This window comes from Canis lupus, chromosome 30, assembly GCF_003254725.2.
Source record: "Canis lupus dingo isolate Sandy chromosome 30, ASM325472v2, whole genome shotgun sequence".
Lineage (NCBI taxonomy): Eukaryota > Metazoa > Chordata > Mammalia > Carnivora > Canidae > Canis > Canis lupus.
Genome location: NC_064272.1, coordinates 5522277 through 5542455, shown reverse-complemented (window position 1 = coordinate 5542455; position 20179 = coordinate 5522277). Strand labels below are relative to the sequence as shown.

Genomic DNA, 20179 nt, shown 5'->3' with positions numbered 1-20179 from the left:
AAATAATTGTTTTGCTGAGAATGGAATGAACTGTGTTTCTCCTTAGATTCACAACAGTGCCATCCATATTTGAGCCATAGGAATAGAGATAAAATGGATAGAATCTTTTTTTTTTTTTATTTTTTAGGTGAGGTACATCATAGAAAAAGTTTGCTGGGAAGCAACCAAAGATTACTTCGACATGGTAAGGGTAGCTTTTTCCACAAATAAGATCTTATCATTTTTCTTTGTTTTTATTTTTTATATTGATAAAAGAAATGTGTAACTGCACTCTTACAGAACAAATAGGGATGATGTTTGTATTTACATAGTTGATTTCATTTACTTTTGACAATTATTTTAATTTACAGTTATCAAAAAAACTCTAACAAACCATATTTTTACCTCTCTGCAGCACTGGGACATTATGTTGTGATATTGTTTTATTTCCCCATTCCATTACCCATATCTTTACAATACTCTACAATAGAAGTCCTTGGGTCTGTACTTGCTGTTCTGCATTTATTCCTCTTGGTGACTGGTGGGTGGGAATTTTCCGGATGGTAAATACTATCTTGGCTGCTCTTTCTAGTGTCTGGCTCCTTGGCCCTCTTGAGTTGGGAATATCAGTCTGCCAAGCCCTGTCTCTGTAATTGTAATTCCACATACACTTCACAGATCCTTTATATAAAGGCATATTCTTGTTCATTTGGACTGAAACAGAATTAGTAAATGTAGCATTACAGTTATAAATTATAAAATGTAAAGCAAGGTTTTAAATAAGTAAGTGTACAGGGCATACATTGTAATGAGGATTAAACTGAGATAGCTGATTATAAACATCTTGCTGTTTTTCTCTTTGTCCTAAATATAGGCTGTGTTAGGTAATTTTCATGCCATTAGCTTTGCCTATTCCAGTTCATTCTTTGCTGTTACTTGTTGTTCATGTGTTAAATACCACATTAACACCTCCCTGCTACTTCCACAAGAGACACCAATAACTTAGCTGGTTTTCAACCTGTTTCACCTCTTGGGACCTTCTGGGCCTCAGATTCTGTTTAGCACTATTTTGCTTCTGAATTGCCCTTTTAAGTGTCTCTGCTCAAGTGTCTCTTAAATTAGAGGCAAGTGAGATAGTACATGCCCCAGTTGTTCTTGTTTTACTAAGAGTTGCTCATTTTTGCATTCATCTAACAATCATGCCACTTTGTTTTGTGCCAACCATTGTGCTGGGTGCTCAGAATACAAAGATGAATAAAACATTATTCCCTGACCTGGAAGAACTTTTAAAGGTGGAAAGAATCATGCATGCACCTCATTATGACATGACTTAAGTGCTCTAACAGGGCTAGGAGCCCTGAATCAGCCTGGAGGAGTCAGAAAAGGTGACATGTCATTTGGGTCCTGACAGATGCATAAGAATTTAGCAGATGTGTAGGTATGAGGGGGTGGCAGCTGTAGAAATAATTTCTAGACTAAGGAAACAGCATGAACAACAGTGTGGAGGCATTGAAAAGACATGGTTGGCTTGGAGAAGAGTGAGAAGTTGGGTGTGACTACAGTGTAGAGGGTGTGTGTGTGTGTGTGTGTGTGAGAGAGAGAGAGAGAGAGAGAGTGAGATGGACTCTAGGAGATGAGCTGGGATGGGGGAAAGTTTGGAAAGAGAGATGTTGTAGGTGGGGTGTGGAATTTCTAACTTGATTTTGTAACAATGGGGGACAGAGGGAGTCTTAAATAGAGGAGTTAAGTTACATGATAGGGAGACAGTGCACACAGAGGTATAGAGGTGAGACATAGAATGGCAGAGATGGGTCAGAGGGAGACTCTAAAAAAGTCAGTTAATGCAGCAGCCATAGAATACTCAGTAATAAAATCTGGCTATGAGGCTCTTGCAGTTGGGCTGAGACTTAATCAAGTCTAGGGAAGAGCAGGGCAGAGGAGGGGCTCCAGCTGAGAAACATTTCAGAGATAGAATAGTCAAGATGTGACTGATGGGGTGAGAAAAATGAGGAAGGGATAGTGAGTGTAAAAATAATATCAAATATATATAATCAAGTAAGTGTTAATAATTAGAGAATAATTCCAGATTATAAACTTTATGAAGGCAGGATAATGCTGGTTTTGATCCTATGTTACATGGTACAGCATTTGGCAAATAGTTGATGTTCCACAAATAGTAACGTAAATATATATGAAAATGGCTAACAAGGAAAAATGCCTGCTATCCTGAAGACATGTGAAAAATGGCCTAAGCTGGTCTGGGGGACAGGGAAAGCTCTTGAGGAAATGCTCTTTCGGCTGATCTATAAAGCAGTTGTCACAGTGACTATAGGCAAAGGAACAGTATGTGAAAAGGCAAGATGGAAGCTGGCATGATTCTGCAATTGAGAGAAGTCTAACAATGGGACCAGAGTGTTATATTAGTTATCTATTGTACTACATCACAGATGACTCTAGAACTTAGTGAGCTACAACATTAGACACTTATTATCTTAGTTTCTGTGGGTCAGGTATCCAAGAGTAGCATAGATGGTGATTCTGGCTCAGGGTCCCTCTTGGGGTCATCTGGAGGGTTGACTGAGCCAGAAAGCGCTTGCCTATGGCTGTTGGTTAAAATTTTGAGTTTTTCACTGACTATAGACCAGAGACTTTGGTTCCTCACCATATGGGTCCACAGAGTTGCTCGTAACATGGCAGTTAACTTTTTCCAGGTAAGTGATTCAAAAGAGAGAGAGAAAACTAGAAGATACAATGACTTTTATGATCTAGCCTCAAAAGTGATATGTTCTCACTTCTACTGTATACTGTTGGTCACACAAACCAATACAATGTGGGTGGACTACATAAGGATGTGAATATCAGGAGGCTGGGCTTATTGGGACCATCCTGAGGCTGGCTACCACAAGTGGTAATGAAACAAAGGCTAGATGGAATAGGATTTGTAGGCCATATTATGGGTCTTAGACTTTAAGAACAATGAGACTTAGAGGGATTTCCAGCACGGTCCAGAAATAGGACTGGAGATTTAGGGGCAAGACTACTCTCCCTGAAGGGTGTAACAGAGTGGGAAGGTGGAAGCATGATCTTATGCCTAGGGCCTAGGTGTGTATTTGTTCATTCAACCAATATTTATCGTAGAGCTTGGATATGCCAGGGTGTGTATCAGATACAAGAATGCAGAGGTGAGAAGACCTACTCACACCCTGACCTCCTGGGGCTTACAGCCCAAGGGCAAATAGAGGCTAGTAAATGAGAGTTACACTCCAGCACAGTGTATTCTATAATAAAGCACAGGTTTCTATGAGAGCAGTTAGAAGGGCACGTTACTCATTTGGGAAAGGAAAGGACTCCTGGAGGAGTTACCATCTAAATAGGGACCTAAAAGATGAGTAGGCAAATGCTAATGTTTCATGCATGAACATAGACCAGGAAATGAGAAAGCAAATGGCTTGTTTGGGGAACCAAAGTAGTTCAATGTGTCTGAAGTCTTGATTGGAGGTGGATGTGGGTGGAGGGGTGAGTTGTATGAAGTCAGTGTGCTAAGGGGAGTTACATCAGGATGAGCTCTTGATTCTTGTTAAGGAGTTTGGACTTTATTTGGGGAGAAAGGGGAATTTACTAAAGGGCTTTAAGAAGAGAATGGGTACTTGAGAATGAATACTTTGGCTGCAACAGAGAATAACTTGCAAGCGTCAAATTTGGAGGCTGGGAGAGGAAACCTGGAGGTTATGATAATAATGTGCGAATTGATGATGGCCCAGGTTGGGGTGAGATTTGGACTTAAGAGATATTTAGGAGGTAAAGTTGCTGAAATATGATGCTTATTCAGTTGGAAGGTGAGGATGCCCAGGATCATGCCCAGGATCATGGCTTAACCTTCTGAATTAAGAGACCAAGACTGACACAAAAGAAGCCAAAAGGGATACAATGATCAGAAGTTTGGTACAAGTTCTGGCCTGGGTGTCTCTGATCAGTTACTGAGATTTAACTATCAGGGGAGAAGGAGATCATCAGTTAAGATTGGCTTTCTTGAAATCTTCTGAAAGTTATATCACAGACCTTGGGAAGAGTGAAGCTTACAAATATAGAGTAACTCCTTCTTACCAGGGAGTTTGGAGGGCAGGAAATAAAATAGTTCTTAAGAGTTATAAAGACTTTGTCCAACTCAAGGGCAAATGAGTAATGAACTCTTATATACCCCAGAAGATAATGGACTGAATTTTTTATATGATGGGAAAGGGAAAGTCAGTTCTTATTTGGGATATTTTACCAAAAACATTCTGTAACAGCAAATTTTCTACAATATGAAACGATGTCCTTTTTATTGGTATAAAATGCACATCATTTCCAGGCATTATGGATGCATAATCAGTTATTCAATACTTTTCTCTTCAAGCTTCTCCATTCTGAGAGAGTCGAATTAGTGTTAAAATCCATTTTACAAGACTGATTTCCCAATTAATACTTCTTGAAATAGTGAATTTTCAGTAGGAAGCCACTGTGTGTGTATTTGTGTAGATATACATAAACATAATAGCAGCTCTAATTGAGACCTAATTGACATTGAGGGTCAAGAGTTAACATGTTAAACACAGAGAGCCAAATAACTTATTTGACTCCCTCTTCTCTCCACTTTATCCTAGATCATTACTACTCCTACTACTCCTTTTATATATCCAAGCTAGTCTGATTCATCTGCTTCTCTTTCCTTCTTTCCTCCTACAGAAACTGCTAAAATTATTTTCTATTGAGTTATAACAGTATTTCTTCAGAACCCGAAGCTCCACCTTTTAATTCCATTGAGTATAGGCTCAAAGATAAACCTTCATTTTGGATGAATTTTCTGACTTTCTTGCTTTCCTATCTTGTTTGTGTCAAAGAAATTCTTTATGGTCCATTCTGTGATTTTATGAAAGAAGTTTTTGGAGTCCATTAGGATTTACTGTTTTGCACCAAGTGAGCTGAAGACTCTTTACAGGAACTAAAGGCAGTTTTCTTGAACTATTTGCTGTCCTGTTTTTTGCCTCTCACTTTCTCACACCGCTGCTCTGTGGACTCCATCTCCTACTAATTGTTAATGCTTGACTTCCTGCCCTTTTGGAGGAAGCCCTTTATGCAACCAGAATTATCTGGACAGTTTTTTTTAATTAACTCTGCAAATAGACTCTGTGCTGTACTCTCTTCCAAAATATTTGTGTTTGAGATGTTTCATAGAAAAATTAATCTGTGAGCAAAACGAGTTTGCGCAGGTAGATGCATTTGCTGATAATTGAAAGGAATGTCAACACTGGCTGAGCCAGTCACTCAAGTCAGAGGCTTGTCCCATGCAGCAGCTGCCATATAATGAGGCTCAAAACAGGATGAATTAATGTGGAGTTAGCAACTCATTTCTGAACTCTTAAGCTTACTTGCTCAGCCTGTTACTATGAAACTGGTCATTTGAGCTGTCTTTAACAAATGCACAGACAAAAACAATTCTGTTAAACGCCGCTTAATCATAATCACCACCGACCTTAAATGTCTTTTATGGTGTCTATATATGATGAGGCTTTTTCTCGTTTTACTGTTGAAGAAAGTAAAAAATAGGGGGTTAAGTGACTGGATCTAGTTACTATGTTACACTGAATAAGGAGATGAGATAGTTGGAGAAACCAGTTTGTAAAACTTGCTTAATATTGGATTCCCTAAAACATCCTAAATTAAAATTTTTCTTTTCTTTCAACAATAAATGTTTATTGAGTTCTTATTTGTGAGATATTATGTAAGATACTATACCATATGTTAAGGACAAAAGATGTAGATCCTATCTGCAGGGATCTTATAGCTGTGGAGATCCTGGGGATAATGATATACTTAGAAATAAAATAAGTCAGTATATGTTAAAGATGGTTCTAATGTACGAATACTGTGATCAAGCATATCAGGATGATTAGGAAAAGGATTCTAAAAAAGGTGGAGTGGAGATAAGACATGAGATAAAATCCTTCTATACCATCTTCACACTGGTAGATAGAAACAGATGTTGGTAGGAGGGTTCTGGAGACAAGGTGACTATTTTGGTTGAAGGAAGGATTTACATAGGTTAATTGTGGGAGCTTCTCATCTAGAGGTTAATAGGCCTGACTGCAGAGTCTTCAGTAACAAACAGTGCAAACTTTCCTGTGGAAGTTACTAACAAGCTCCTGAGGATTTTGGACAGCAAAATGATAGCTTTTCAAAATATATTTATGAAGTGACAATTATATATTAGACACTATTCTAGTATAGGGATGCAACATCAAGTAAGACAGAGTTGGCACTTTTACCAAGCTTGCAGTTTAGTGGAAACAGACAAGTAGACACGCATCTACAGAATAGCATGATAATTCTACAATGAGACAAGTATAGGTAGACCTGGGAACACTTAGAGGAAGGAACCCTAACCCAGATTAAAGGATTAGGAAAGGATTCCTGGAGGAATGTATTAACTGAACTAAGTTTTTCAAAAACACATATTTTACTTTCTCTGAAAAACTAATACACTCATGTTTTGAATATCAAACTTGTCAGGACAGCGAAGTAGTTGTATATCTGCCAGTAATGAGCTGGTGATACCTACACCTGACCTCTTCTCCTGCTGAAGTGCAGAGCCAGGTAAAATAGAGTGTTTCATTAAGATTCAGAGTCTCATAACATCATATCCTAGATACCCAAATTAAAAAAAAAAAATCACATGTCCTATCAACAGCCAGGAAAATCTACTGAATGAGAAAAGACAATCGATACCAAAACTGAGATGAAATATTAGAATCATCTGCCAAAGATTTTAAGGCTGTTGTCATAAAAATCCTTCAGAATAATTATGAACATGCATGAAATAAATGAAAAAAAAACCCTCTCAACAAAGAAATGGAAGATATAAAGAACTAAATAGAAGATATAAAGAAGAACTAAATGGAAGATATAAAGAAGAACTACTGAAAAATACAGTAACTGAAATGAAAAGCTCAATTGATGGTATTAACAGAAGAATGTGGAGGTCAGAGGAAAGAACCAGTGAGCTGGAAAGTAGATCAATAGAAATTGCCTAATCTAAACAACAGAGCACATTGAACAGCATAAATGGAGTATCAGAGACCTGTGGGACTATAACAAAAAATCTAACATTGTATCATTAGTGTCCTGGAAGAAAAGGAGAAAAATGGCAAGGTTTTAAAAGTACTTGAAGAGATAATGGCTGAAAGCTTTCTAAATATAGGGGGAAAAATAAGCTTACAGATTCAAGAAGTTGAACTAACCTTAAACAGGATACACCAGAAGACATACTAACATATGTCATAGTTGTACTTGTGAAGGGCTAAGAGCAAAGAAAATACTGGAAAGCAGTGAGAGGGAAATGATGCCTGACCTGTGAGGGAAGAGCAATTTGAACGATGGAGGTTATTCATCAGAAACTGTGGAGACAAAAGAAATGAATACATTATCTGTCTTAAGTGCTGAAAGAAAAGAACTGTCAGCCCAGAATCCTATATCCAACAAAAATAAAAATACCCTTTAGGAATGAAGTGGAAATTAAAACATTTTTTTTGTATATTTTTAATTGAGTTTTATTTGCCAACATATAGTATAACACCCAGTGCTCATCCCGTCAAGTGCCCCCCTCAGTGCCCATCACCTAGTCACACACACCCCCCACCTCCCCTTCCACTACCCCTTGTTCGTTTCCTAGAGTTAGGAGTCTATCTTCTGTCACCCTCTCTGATATTTCCCACTCATTTTCTTTCCTTTCCCCTATAATCCCTTTCACTATTTTTTATATTCCCCGAATGAATGACATCTAAGAGAACTTATTGTCAGCCAACCTAATGCAAAAGAATAGCTTAGTTTTAGTCATCCTTTCTTTTTCCTTTCTTTCTGCCAGAGAAGTGATTAAAAAAAATCTTAGAACATCAGGAAGGAAGAAAGAATATGTGGTAAGCAAAAATATAGGTAAATACAATAGACTTTCTTCCTTTTCTAGAGTTTTCTAATATATTTGATGGTTGAAAGAAAAATTCTGATAAGATTCTCAATGTCCAGAGAAGAGTTATGATAATTATGGTAAGAAGAGAATAAAAGGATAAAATAGTGGTAAGGTTTCTATACCTTACTCAAACTGGTAAAAGGACTAGTAGACTATGTTGTGTATATATCATGTAATATATGTTGTGTATATAACATGCAACCACTAAAAAGGTCTACACAAAGAAATATACTAAAAAATACTATAGATCAGAATGGAATTGTAAAAATTGTTCAATTCGCAGGAAGGCAGGAAAAATAAAATACATGAAAAATAAAGCAGAAAACAAAAAATGATATGGTAGATATAAGCCCTAATATATCGATAATTACATTAAAATAAGCTGTCCAAATGTATCAGTTAAATAATAGATATTGATAGAATGAATTGGAAAACATGACCCAACTACATGTTGCCTATAGGAGATTCACCTGAAATATGACAGTATAGCTTTATTGAAAATAAAAGGATGGAACAAGAGATCTTATGTAAACATTAATTGTAAGAAAGCAGGAGCAGCTATATTAATATCAGATAAAGAGGATTTCCAGCAAAGAAATTTACTAGAGAAAGAAAGGGCCAAACACCAAAAAATCTTTGGCAACCCTAAATATGTATGCAACCCTAAATATGTATGCACCAAACAAAAGAACTACAAAATGTGTGAAACAAAACCTGATAGAACTAGAAGAAGAAATTAATAAATCTATAATTATAGTTGGGGACTTTAACATCTCTCCTTATGATTGATAGAAAAACTAGACAGAAAATCAGCCAAGATATAGAAGAACTCATGAGTACCATCAATCAATTGGATTCAATTGATATTTATAGAACACTTCTCCCAACAACAGCAAAATGCATATTCTTTTCAAGTGCCCATGGAACATATGCTAAGATGGATCATATCCATGGCCATAAAAGAAACCTCAACAAATTTAGGAGACTGGAGATCATACAGAATGTGTCCTCTAGCCACAAAGTAGACATCAATAACAGAAAAATAAGCATGGAAAATAGGCAACATACCTCTGAATAATCTGTAGGTCAAAGAGGAAGTCTCAAGGGAAAAAATACTTAAGAAGTAAACTGAATAAAATGAACGGAATAAAAATATTTAACTGAATAAAAATGGAAACGAAACATTGAAATTTCTGAAAGATAGCTAAAGCAGTAAAAGGGGAATTTATATCATTAAATGCCTACATTAGAAAAGTAGGATAGGTTCAGGGGTGTCTGGCTGGTTCAGTCGGAGGAGCATGCCACTCTTGATCTTGGGATCATGAATTTGAGCCCCATGTGAGAAGTAGAGATTATTTAAATGAATAAAACTTTAAAAAGAAAAAAAAAAGGAAAATAGGATAGGTTCAAATCAGTTATCCAGGCTTTCACCTCAAGAACTCTCATGCCTCCCCACCTCCTGCCAAGAAGAGCAAAATAAACCCAAAGTAAGCAAAAGGAAGAAAAAACAAAATAAGAGCAGAAATAAATGAAATTGAAAACAGAAAAAGAAAGGGGAAAACCAATTCAATAAAAAGTTTAGTTTTTTGAAAAGATGCATAAATTTGATAAACCTCTAGCAAAACTGATTAAGATATAGAAGAAACAAATTAGCAGTAACAAGGATGAAACAGGGGACATCCCTGCACATATTGAAAGTATAATAAAGGAAAACTATGAACAACTGTACAGATAGATTTGACAAGTTATATGAGATGAACAAATTCTTTAAACACAAACTGCCATCCAATATTAAATAGTTATAAACATGGCCTATAACTAATAAAGAAATGGAATTTTTAATGGAAAATTAAAACTAAAACCAACACTCTTCAAACAGAAAATTTCAGGTCCAGATGGTTTTAATGGAGAATTCTACCAAACATTTAAGATTTTTAAATAATTTATTTGTTCATGAGAGACACAGAGAGGCAGAGACATAGGCAGAGGGAGAAGTAGGGTGGGACTCGATCCCAGGCCCTGGGGATCAGGCCAAAGGCAGACAGTGGCTCAACCATTGAGCCACCCAGGCACCTCCCCCACTTTGATTATTTATTCATGAGAATTTACCAAACGTTTAAGTATGAAATAACATTATTTCGATATCATCTTTTCCAGAAAATAGGAGAGGAGGAAGTATTTCCTAATTCATTTTATGAAGCTAGAATTACCCCGATTACAAAACTGGACAAAGATAGTACCAAAGAAGAAAACTATGGACAAGTGTCCCTTATAAATATTGATGTAAAAATCCTCAACAATATATTGGCAAATAGAATTCAGCAATATATAAAAATTATACACCATTTCCAAGTAGAGTCTATTTCAGGGATGCAAACAAATCTGGTTCAATATTAAAAATTCAATCAATGTAATCTGCCTTATTAGCAAGATAAAGAAGAAAAATCCTATCAATTGATGTAGAAGAAACATCTGACAAAATTCAACATTTATTCAAGATAAAAGTTCTCATAAAAGTAGTAGATGTTAAAGAACATTTATAAAAAACCTATAGCTATCATTATACTTAATGGTGAAAGACTGAATATTTTCTGGCAAAGATTAGAAACAAGACTAAGATATCTGCTCTCACCACTCTTACTCAACATAGTGATTAAAGTTCTAACCAGTGCGATAAGGCAAGAAAAAAAGGCATGGAGATCAGAAAAGAAGAAATAAAACTGTCCTTATTTGCAGGTGACATGATTTTCTATGAAGAAAATTTCAAAGAAATTTTCCCTAAAGTTCCCCGGAACTAATAAAGGAGTTCAGCAGGGCAGCAGGTACAAGATCAATATACAAAAATCAATTATATTTCCATATACTAGCAATGAACATATCAAGACTAAAACAAAACATTATAATATTTTAAATCATCTAAAAAAAACACTGAAGGTGCAAATGTAACAAACACATACGAGACTTGTATAGTAAATAAAACTACAAAATGCTAATGAGTCAAATCAAAGATTAACTGCATGGAGCAGCATACTCTTTTTATGGATTAGAAGATTCAACAAAGTAAAGATGTCAATTCTTCCTAAATCAATATGCAGATTTAATGTACTCCCTGTTAAAATCCTACTAAGATGTTCTTGTAGAAATAGACAAGATTATTCTAAAATTTATATAGAAAGACAAAAGAACTGGGTAGATAAGACAATTTTGACAATGACAAAAAAGCTGGAGGATTCAGTCTATGTGATTTCAAGACTTATTATTTAATAATAGTAATCAATATGTATGGTATTGGTGGAGGAATAGATATATAAGTCAATGGAATAGAATAGACAGAAAAAATACACATAAATATGTTGAACTACTTTTGACAAAGTGGAAAATGAATTCAGTGTAGGAAAAATAGCCTTTTCAACAAATAGTGCTAGAGTGATTGGTTATTTTTAGGCAAAAAATAAACCTTGAACTAAGTCTCACACCATATACAAAAATGAACTCAAAATGGATCATGGAGTTAAATATAAAATATAAAAACATAAAGCTTTAAAGAAAAAAAAGAAAATCTTTGGGATTTAGTTCTAGGTAAATAGTCCTTAGACTTGGCACTAAAAGCATGATCTATAAAAGGAAATTTTGATAAATTAGGATTAATCAACATTAAAATTTTTCTCCATGGAAGAGCCAATTGGTAGAATGAATAGGTAAGCTACAGAATGAGACAAAATACTTAGAAACCACGTATCTGACAAAAAAACTAGTATCTGGAATATATAAGGAACTCTGAAAACTCAATGGTTTAAAAAAATCCAGTGAGAAAAAAGCCCATGAAGAGACATTTCACTAATCAAAAAGATATACAGATGAAAATAAACTCATGGAAAGATGTTTAACATTATTAGCCATTAGGGAAATGCAAATTATAACCACAATGAGGTATCACTTATACCTATCAGAGTGGTTAAAATAAAATGACATCACCAAATGCTGGTGAGGATGTGGAGAAACTGGATCACTCATTTACCACTAGAGGAAATGTGAAATGTCACGTTCACCCTGGAAAATATTTAGACAATTTCTTAAAAAAGTTAAAGCAAAAACTAAACATGCAACAACCATATGATCCGGCAATTATACTCTTCAAAATTTATCTCAAAGAAATGAAAACTTGAGTTCACATAAAAAGCTTACATGAATATTTGTAGCAGCCATATTCATAATAGAAGAAAAAACTTTAAATAACTCATATAATGTTAATGGGCTAATTGACTGAAAAATCAGTCAATGGATAAACAGACACATCCACTCCATGTAATGCTATTCATCAGTCAAGGAATGAGCTTTTGATACCTGCAACAACATGGATGATTCTCCAGAGAATTATGTTGTGTGAAAGAAGCCAAGTTTTCAAAAGGTTGCAAACTATATAATATCTTTTAAAAAAAGATTTCATTTATTTATTTGAGAGTGAGCGAGAGAGAGACAATGAGCATACCTAGATAATATCCTTTATATAGCATTCTTAAAATGACAAAATTATAAAAAAGAATAGGTTAGTGGTTGCCAGGGATTTAGAAGGGGCCAGGGGTAGGAAAGAAGTGAACATGACTATCATGGAACAATATGAGGAGGAATCTTTGTGGTGATTGAACTCTTCTGTACCTTGATGGTATCAGTATCAGTATCTTGGTTCTGATACTATACTATCCTTTTGCATGATGTTACCATTGGGTAACACTGGGTAAAGGGGTTATCTTTACTTGGTTATCTCTGCATTGGGTTATCTTGAGTTATTTCTGTATTATGCCTGAAACTGTATGTGAATATACAACTAGTTTAAAAAGTTTAATTTAAAAAATTAAGCTGTTTTGAGATGGCCAAGAGGAGACAGTAGAGAAAGACTTTCTAGAGGCTGAATAAATGGAACTTCAACTAGGTCAGCAAAACTGGATGGAGTGCAGGACATAGGTTGAGGTAGGGGGTGAAATAGGGCTGGAGTGGTCAGGCCAGGCCAAGTTATAAAATTATAAAGAATTCTTTGTCTAAGGAATTTTGAAATTTTCATATTTATTTATTTATTTTAAGATTTTATTTATTTATTCATGAGAGACAGAGACAGATTGAGAGAGAGAGAGAGAGAGAGGCAGAGGGAGAAGCAGGCTCTATGCAGGGAGCCTGACATGGGACTCAGTTCTAGGTCTCCAGGATCAGGCCCTGGGCTGAAGGCGGTGCTAAACTGCTGAGCCACCCAGGCTGCCTGGAATTTGAAATTTTTAAAACATATGAAGAGCCTTTGAAGAATTTTAAGTAGGAGAGTGACACAATCACATTTTTGTTTTCAGTGATAATTGGAGGATGACAGGAAATCCAATTAATAGAAGCAGACAGACTAGGGGAGATGAGAGATTAAAGGCTTGGAGATATTGATGAGGTATAAGAATAGAGGTTGAGAATAAAGAGTAAGAAAAGGTGGGAAGGTGCAATTTGGAAATGGATATGAGGGTTTTGGTTTAAAAGGTGGAATAGTTTTAGAAATAGCAAAGAACTGGATTTGGAATAGCAGATTGCTGAAATAGAGCGGAGAGTAAGGAACTATGACGCCAGATAGGTTGTGCATGTGGACATCAGATTCACCTAGAACCTCAATGATGACAGCACTAGAGAAGAAAGAAAGGAAATAAGATGATCCAGATGCTCAAATCCATAAGAAATATAAATAGTAACTAGAAAGTCAATGGGAACAATGGCAAGGGAAAGAGTGGGAGCTACAGACAGATGATGTAATCCTCAGTGGAGGTGTGTTTATAAAGGTGGAGGGGTAGTAGTATAAAGGCAGCAGTGTAGAACAAGAAAAACATGATGGATCTCCCCTTCCCACACCTGTCCCCCATCATAGGGGCAGTGGGACGATGAACAACCCAGGATCAGTAAGTGGAAGCACACAGGTAGAGGGAGTATTTGAGGGAAAGGTAGAAACTCAGGGATGGTTGGCAAAGAATAAGGATCCTAGAGAGTAACATGAGAAGGGCTGATGGATTTGTCAATAATGGAGGATGAAAGATGGGTCTGGGGTGAAGAAAGAACTGAACTGGGAGGAGAATAGAAGAAAGAACAAATGACCAGAAGAGTTTGCACTTTGGGGCCTGGCAAAGGATGATGATTAGTGACAGGCACAGCTGAACTAACCGGCTTCAAGATGCTCCCTGGATTTCTGCCATGAAATGGTTTTTTAGATTGGCAGAGGCATTAGGCCCTGGTGATGTCTGAGACAGGATGACATTTTTTGTTGGTGTCTTGATCAGTGGTCTGTAGCCTTCAGAAGGCAGTTGGTTTCTGCTGCAGTAAAGCCCAATTCAATGGATGAGAAGTGCAGTTAGGCCAACATGAGATTGAAAAGAATTACCAGCATTGGCAGAACTCTGACTTTGGTAGAGAAGGTAGCTGTGGTCAAGTTCAGGCAGGCTTACCCCTGACATTTGAGGGACCTGGACCAAAAGGACAAATGGAGGTCTCTGGCCTGTGGTTTACCCTGTTGTCTTCTCAGCCCTGGCTTTGCTCTGTACCAGGAGGAATCCTGGGGAATCCCCAGCCCACACATCCAAGTTTTGTCCACTAAATCCTGACAGCTGTCTTGTGGCTGCCATTTAGGTCCAGAGGGAAGGACTCTGTTGGCCCCTGTCTTTGCTCGGAAGGTTCTTCCTGGGAAATCATCCAGACAGTCTGAGTACCCAGAACCTCAGAATTCCATAGTTAGTGGATCGTATATTCTTCCAAATATTTGCATATATTGCACAATAATTGCCTTTTTTTTAGCATAAACATATCTTGGCATGTTTATCAGTTGGTATGCATAGACATAATTTGTAAATTATGCTAAATTGTAGCATAATTTTTGCTGACCGATGGGGTTGCCATTATTTATTTAACTAGCGTTAAGATTACTTCTATTTTTTTCCACTATTACAGTGTTGGAATTTGTTTTTTTTTTTTTAATTTTTTTTTTTTTTATTTATTTATGATAGTCACAGAGAGAGAGAGGCAGAGACACAGGCAGAGGGAGAAGCAGGCTCCATGCACCGGGAGCCCGACGTGGGATTCGATCCCGGGTCTCCAGGATCGCGCCCTGGGCCAAAGGCAGGCGCCAAACCGCTGCGCCACCCAGGGATCCCCAGTGTTGGAATTTGACCATTCATTTCACATATACTTATTGAACAACTACTGCTTTAAAACTATAATAAATTTTGTGTCCTTTAAGCAAACTGAAATTTTGACATTTATCTGTTACAGCAGCTTAACCTTCTCTAATTAATGCTTTTGGTTTTCTAGGCAGATAATCATGTCATCTGGTAACAGTATTTTAGTTTTATAAGAATAATCATGTCATCTGGTAACAGTATTTTAGTTTTATAAGAAACTGTCAGACTGTCTTCTAAAGTGGCTGTACCATTTTACCTTTCCACTGACAACAGATGAGGGTACCTGTTGCTTCATACCTTTACCAGCAATCGGATTTGTCAATGTTTTGGAGTTTGACCATTCTAATAGATGTGTGGTGGTATCTCATTGTTTCCTGGTCCCATTTTGATACTCTCTGTTCTAATTGAAAACTATCTTTGTCTTGAGAATCTTTAAATACTAGAATTATGTATTACACTTTCCCTCCTGCCATATACTGAGAAGCAGAATGAGAATAAGGAGAACTTGGACCAGGGGGAAATGCAATACGTAAGTTTAGGCTTGTGGGGCAGGACTCTGTGTGTGTGTGTGTGTGTGTGTGTGTGTCTGTATGTGTATGCTGAATGGCCATTGCACCTCTGTTTGCACCTCTGTTTATTAATTCAGAAATCCCTCTAACTCTTGGAAGACAATTCAAATAAATATAGGGAGGTTGGTAGAGTAATTGACAGTCTGAAAGAAAGCTTGTGTCTAGTGAATTCATAAACTAATGTATCATCTCCTTTATTATTTAATGAATAGGAATTACAAGGAGGATGAAAGTTAATTAAATAAGTTTCTTAGGAAGAGTAAGAATAGGGGGGCTGAAGAAAAACCAAGGGTATCTTGTAACTTATTTCAGCATCTTAAAAACTGGGTACGTTTTGAGACCCTTTTGTATGAGAAAACATTAATCAAAAATTAGGTAATATTCAAGAGACTTTAATTTTAGGAAGGATTGTATGATGGAATAATAGCCTCCCAAAGACATCCATGCCTTAATCTCTAGAACCTATGAATATGATACCTTCCATGGCAGTAGATTTTGCAGATGTGATTAAGGTCTTCAGGTGGGGAGGTTATTTTGGATTATTTTGTGGGTCCACTGTAATCACAAGGGTCCCTGTAAAAGGGAGGTAAGTGGGATGAATCAGACAGTAAACGTGAGGACAGGAGCAGAGGTCAGAGGGAGAGATGATACACTGCTGGCTTTGAACATAGAAGAAATCGCCATGAGCCAAGGAATGCAGCTCACCTCCACAAGGTGAAAAAGAAAATGGATTCTCCTAGAGCCTCCAGAAGGAACACAGCCAGGAAAAACCCATTTTAGACTTCTGACCTCCAGAGCTATAAGTGAATAAATTTGTGTTATTTTAAATCACTAAGTCTGTGGTAATTTGTTACAGCAATAATAGGCTGTTTTACCCACAACACTTCTATCACCAAATGTGTGGGTTTTCCACACCAAGCAATTCTCCAATTCTCTGTGGACACCAGTTGAGTGTCCTACAATTTAGTTCATTTCTGACACTAACTACTCAGAGTTACTACAGACTCCACAAGTTCAGGGCTCAGACTCAAAGACTGCTGCCGCTTTGGATGCCACTCTCAAGTCCCAGCTACATGTGCTACAGACCAACTAGCTATAAATTGGGGGTTTCCATGACCCTCTCCCCAGATTCCGTAATTTGATAGAATGGCTCACAGAACTCAGGAAAGTACTTTACTTAATAGTACCAGTATATTTTATAGAACGTATTATAAGGCAGGTGAACAGCCAGGTGAAGAGGTGCATTGGGCAAAGTCTAGAAGGGTCCCCAGCACAGGAGCTTCTGTCCCTGTGGAATAGGGGTGCACCACCCTTCCTATGTGTGTTCACCAAATCAGAAACTCTCTGAACTCTGTTGTTTAGAGTTTTAAAGGAGGTTCCATTACACAGGCATGGTTGCTTAAATCAGTGCTCATTGGTGATTAACTCAATGTCTAACTGCTCGCCCCTCCCTTGAGATGGGGGAATGGTGCTAAAAGTTCCAACCCTCTAATCACTTGATTGGTTTCTCTAGTAAAACCAGCCTTCATCCTGAAGCTATCTAGTAGCCCACCAAGAGTCACCTCATTAGCATTAATTCAGGTATGGTTGCTGAAGAGCTTATTATGAATAACCAAAGATATCCCTTTTACCTCTATCACTCAGGAAATTCTAAGAGTTTTAGAAACTCTTATGGCAGGAGGGGGGATGCATATATGTATTTCTTATTATAATCACAATATCATAAACCACATTAGGACTCAAATAAAAGTTGTCTTAAAGATTGGTATCTGGCAAAATAAAATAGAAAAATCTATTAGTGTGAGCTCTTGGAATCTTGATAAATATGTTTTGTTTAATTGCTATTTTCAGGTATTATGTGTTGAAGTAATAGAATGGCACATTGTAACTATCAAACTCAAAATGTTTCATAGATTGAATTAATCAAAGTAGAGAGATACCAAGGCATCATGAAGGAGATCAAGTGTCTGAAAGGTCCCTAGGTGTTAGTGAGTTGGTATTGCTGAGACTAGAGCTCAAGCCTCTTCACTTGGTCATGACCATGTGCCTGTTATTGATGTATTGTTTCTCAGCTCCAAATCTACCTTTTGTTGTCATGCTTGATAGCTAAGATGGATCTTATAAACGTTTCTTTACTTCCTGGCACCATGTTAAATTTTGTCAGTAGGGTGCAAAAGAGGAACAGTGCAGGGAGGGACTTCTCTTCCAGGTTCGGATGTATTTTTCCCTCCTATTTGTTCCTGTGGTGCTTGGCCATCCTGTTGCAGGACAGCCCATGGAAGTGACCTTCAACAAGTGTCAGTGGTTTTAGCTGTAGGCAGCTTCCTGGAAAGCTGCTTTCCAGTGAGCTTTGTACCCCTCTAGTGGGTGCCTTCTGGGTAAGTTCTGTTGGTGCTTCCAACAGCTTCCCAGTGAATTCCTCAGCAGCCTCTGATGGCAGCTTCCTAGTTAGTTTCATTGGCACCCCATCATGGTTCCCTGCCCAGTAGCCTTAGCTACTTCTCTGCCATTCAGCAGGCTGCAACCAAAGCCCTCTAACCAGGTGATTTCAAGCATTGAGGAGGGGACCCCTTCCAAAGTGTGTTTCTTCCTTGGATTCTCTCACTCAGAATTAGGGTAATCTTTAAAGTTCTCTGTTGGTAGCTAATTTCCTATAAGTAGTTAATAATTATTTATATTAAGACTTCTTTGTTCAAATTTCTGTGGAGTTTCTATCTCCCTTGATTGATATTGGACCTGAAGCCAAGAAAAGAATTCATGTTCCACATGGGGCTAAATTCACACTTATCATCTCTTCTCTTCAACATCCTTATCACAATGTTATGTTTCTTTTAGATATTTTTGTTGTTGTTCTAACATGGATTTGGTCTTACAAATGTTTTGTAGTAAGCTGAAAAATAGCTCTTCAAAAGATATTTACATCTGAAAATCTGGAACCTATAAGATGTTACCTTATATGGAACGAGCATCTTTGAAGATGTGATTAAGTTAAGGAGCCTGAGAAAACGTTATGTATGTTTTCGCCAGTACATATTGTGTACTTGGGAACTAATCAGAGTGTCTAAATGCAGTGCACAATGAGCCATAATACACACACACACACACTTACTGCATTAGGAATTGAGATAGTAGACCCTACTCTGACACTAACTAGTGCAAGAATATCAGAGAATGTGAGAGAGAAATTGCTCAGAGCCTCTTCTCTTAGAGGGTTGATTAGGCAAATTTAAGATATTTTCAGCTAGGAGCACCTGGATGGCTCAGTTGGTTGAGTGTCCAGAGTGACTCTTGATTTTGACTCAGGTCCTGATCTCATGGCTCCTGGGATCAAGCCTCTAGTTGGGCTCACATTCAGTGGGAGTCTGCCTGGATATTCTCTTCCTCTGCCCCTTCCTCCATTCCCCCTTCAAATAAATAAATAAATCTTTTAAAAAGGGAGATTTTTCAGCTCAAAGGTTCTATGATGTTTGATCTAAGTGGTATGAACATTCAAACAGCAAAATGTTAGTGAAACAAAAAGGGCAGTTTTGAAAGCTAGTCACAGATTCCAGGGCTGAAGAGAGACATGGGACAGTGAGACATAAGGAATAACTATTGAGAATGAAAAATGTTCTGGGCTGGAAATTGCTCTTTTTGTGCCAAATTCATGGAGATCTAGAAAAATCCTCTCACTACCACTGTGGCAGGTAGAAGCCATTCCTAGGCAACTACATAGCAGATAGTTTTTTCAGAATTAGAGGAGTTACAGAAAATCACACACGGGAATGACATAAAGCTACAGAAATATGGTTGATGCTTCACTTTCATTTTAAAGTCTGTGCAGACCAAAAGCCTGGAGATTTTTAAAATTAACAGTCCTACGTTATGCAACAAGCTAACCAATGTGAATTAGCTGAGTTTAGTACTCAAAAGATCAGCTGATGATGTAAAGCTAGGAAAGCTATAAATAAAAAGATTGTTTGCAATAATTATTCTGGGCAGTTATGGGTCTTAGACCTGGTGAATCACTTCCAACAAAAACAATGCAGCAAATGTAATGGGATGTCACTTCTGAGACTTGGTTGTAAAAGAAGTTGACTTCTATTCGCTTTCTCTTTTTTGATCTCTCTCTGGCTCATTCCGATAGTCAGCTGCCATGTTGCGTGCTGCTCTGTGGAGAGACACATGTAACAAGGGACTGAGGGCAGCTTCTGACCAATATGCAGGGAGCATCTGAGGTCCTCAGTCTGGTAACTTGTGAAGAACTATAACCTGTGTTATAGATCTTTCCTTATCCATGCCTGAAGATGAAACCAAAGTCCACACCTTGACTCTAGCCTTGTGATAGACTTTTGAGTTAGTGACACAGCAAAGCTGTGCTCGGACTCCGCATCCACAGAAACTGTAAGGTGACAAATATTTTCGCTTTAAGCCACCGAGTTTTGGTAAGTAGCAACAGA

General features: G+C 37.4%; 1 protein-coding gene and 1 long non-coding RNA gene across 5 annotated transcripts in view; one reads left to right on the top strand and one right to left on the bottom strand.

Moving 5' to 3' along the window:
• LOC118352946 (uncharacterized) overlaps nucleotides 1–20179 on the top strand; it is a 62928-nt gene that overhangs the window by 21259 nt on the left and 21490 nt on the right. For 2 of the 3 annotated variants that reach the window (XR_007407353.1, XR_007407352.1), the window contains exon 4: nucleotides 128–184. This is a non-coding gene — a long non-coding RNA (uncharacterized LOC118352946). Of the gene's footprint in view, nucleotides 1–127; nucleotides 185–14997; nucleotides 15241–20179 lie in introns of those variants that run through there. The other variant, XR_007407351.1, reaches the window with a different exon arrangement.
• The window catches only part of TMCO5A (transmembrane and coiled-coil domains 5A), a 59374-nt gene continuing 39842 nt past the window's right edge, over nucleotides 648–20179 (bottom strand). Inside the window, exon 12 of one of the 2 annotated variants that reach the window (XM_049104314.1) lies at nucleotides 648–693. In XM_049104314.1, coding sequence (XP_048960271.1) covers nucleotides 663–693 — 31 coding nt within the window. In that variant the 3' untranslated portion in view covers nucleotides 648–662. Of the gene's footprint in view, nucleotides 694–19805; nucleotides 19891–20179 lie in introns of those variants that run through there. The other variant, XM_049104311.1, reaches the window with a different exon arrangement.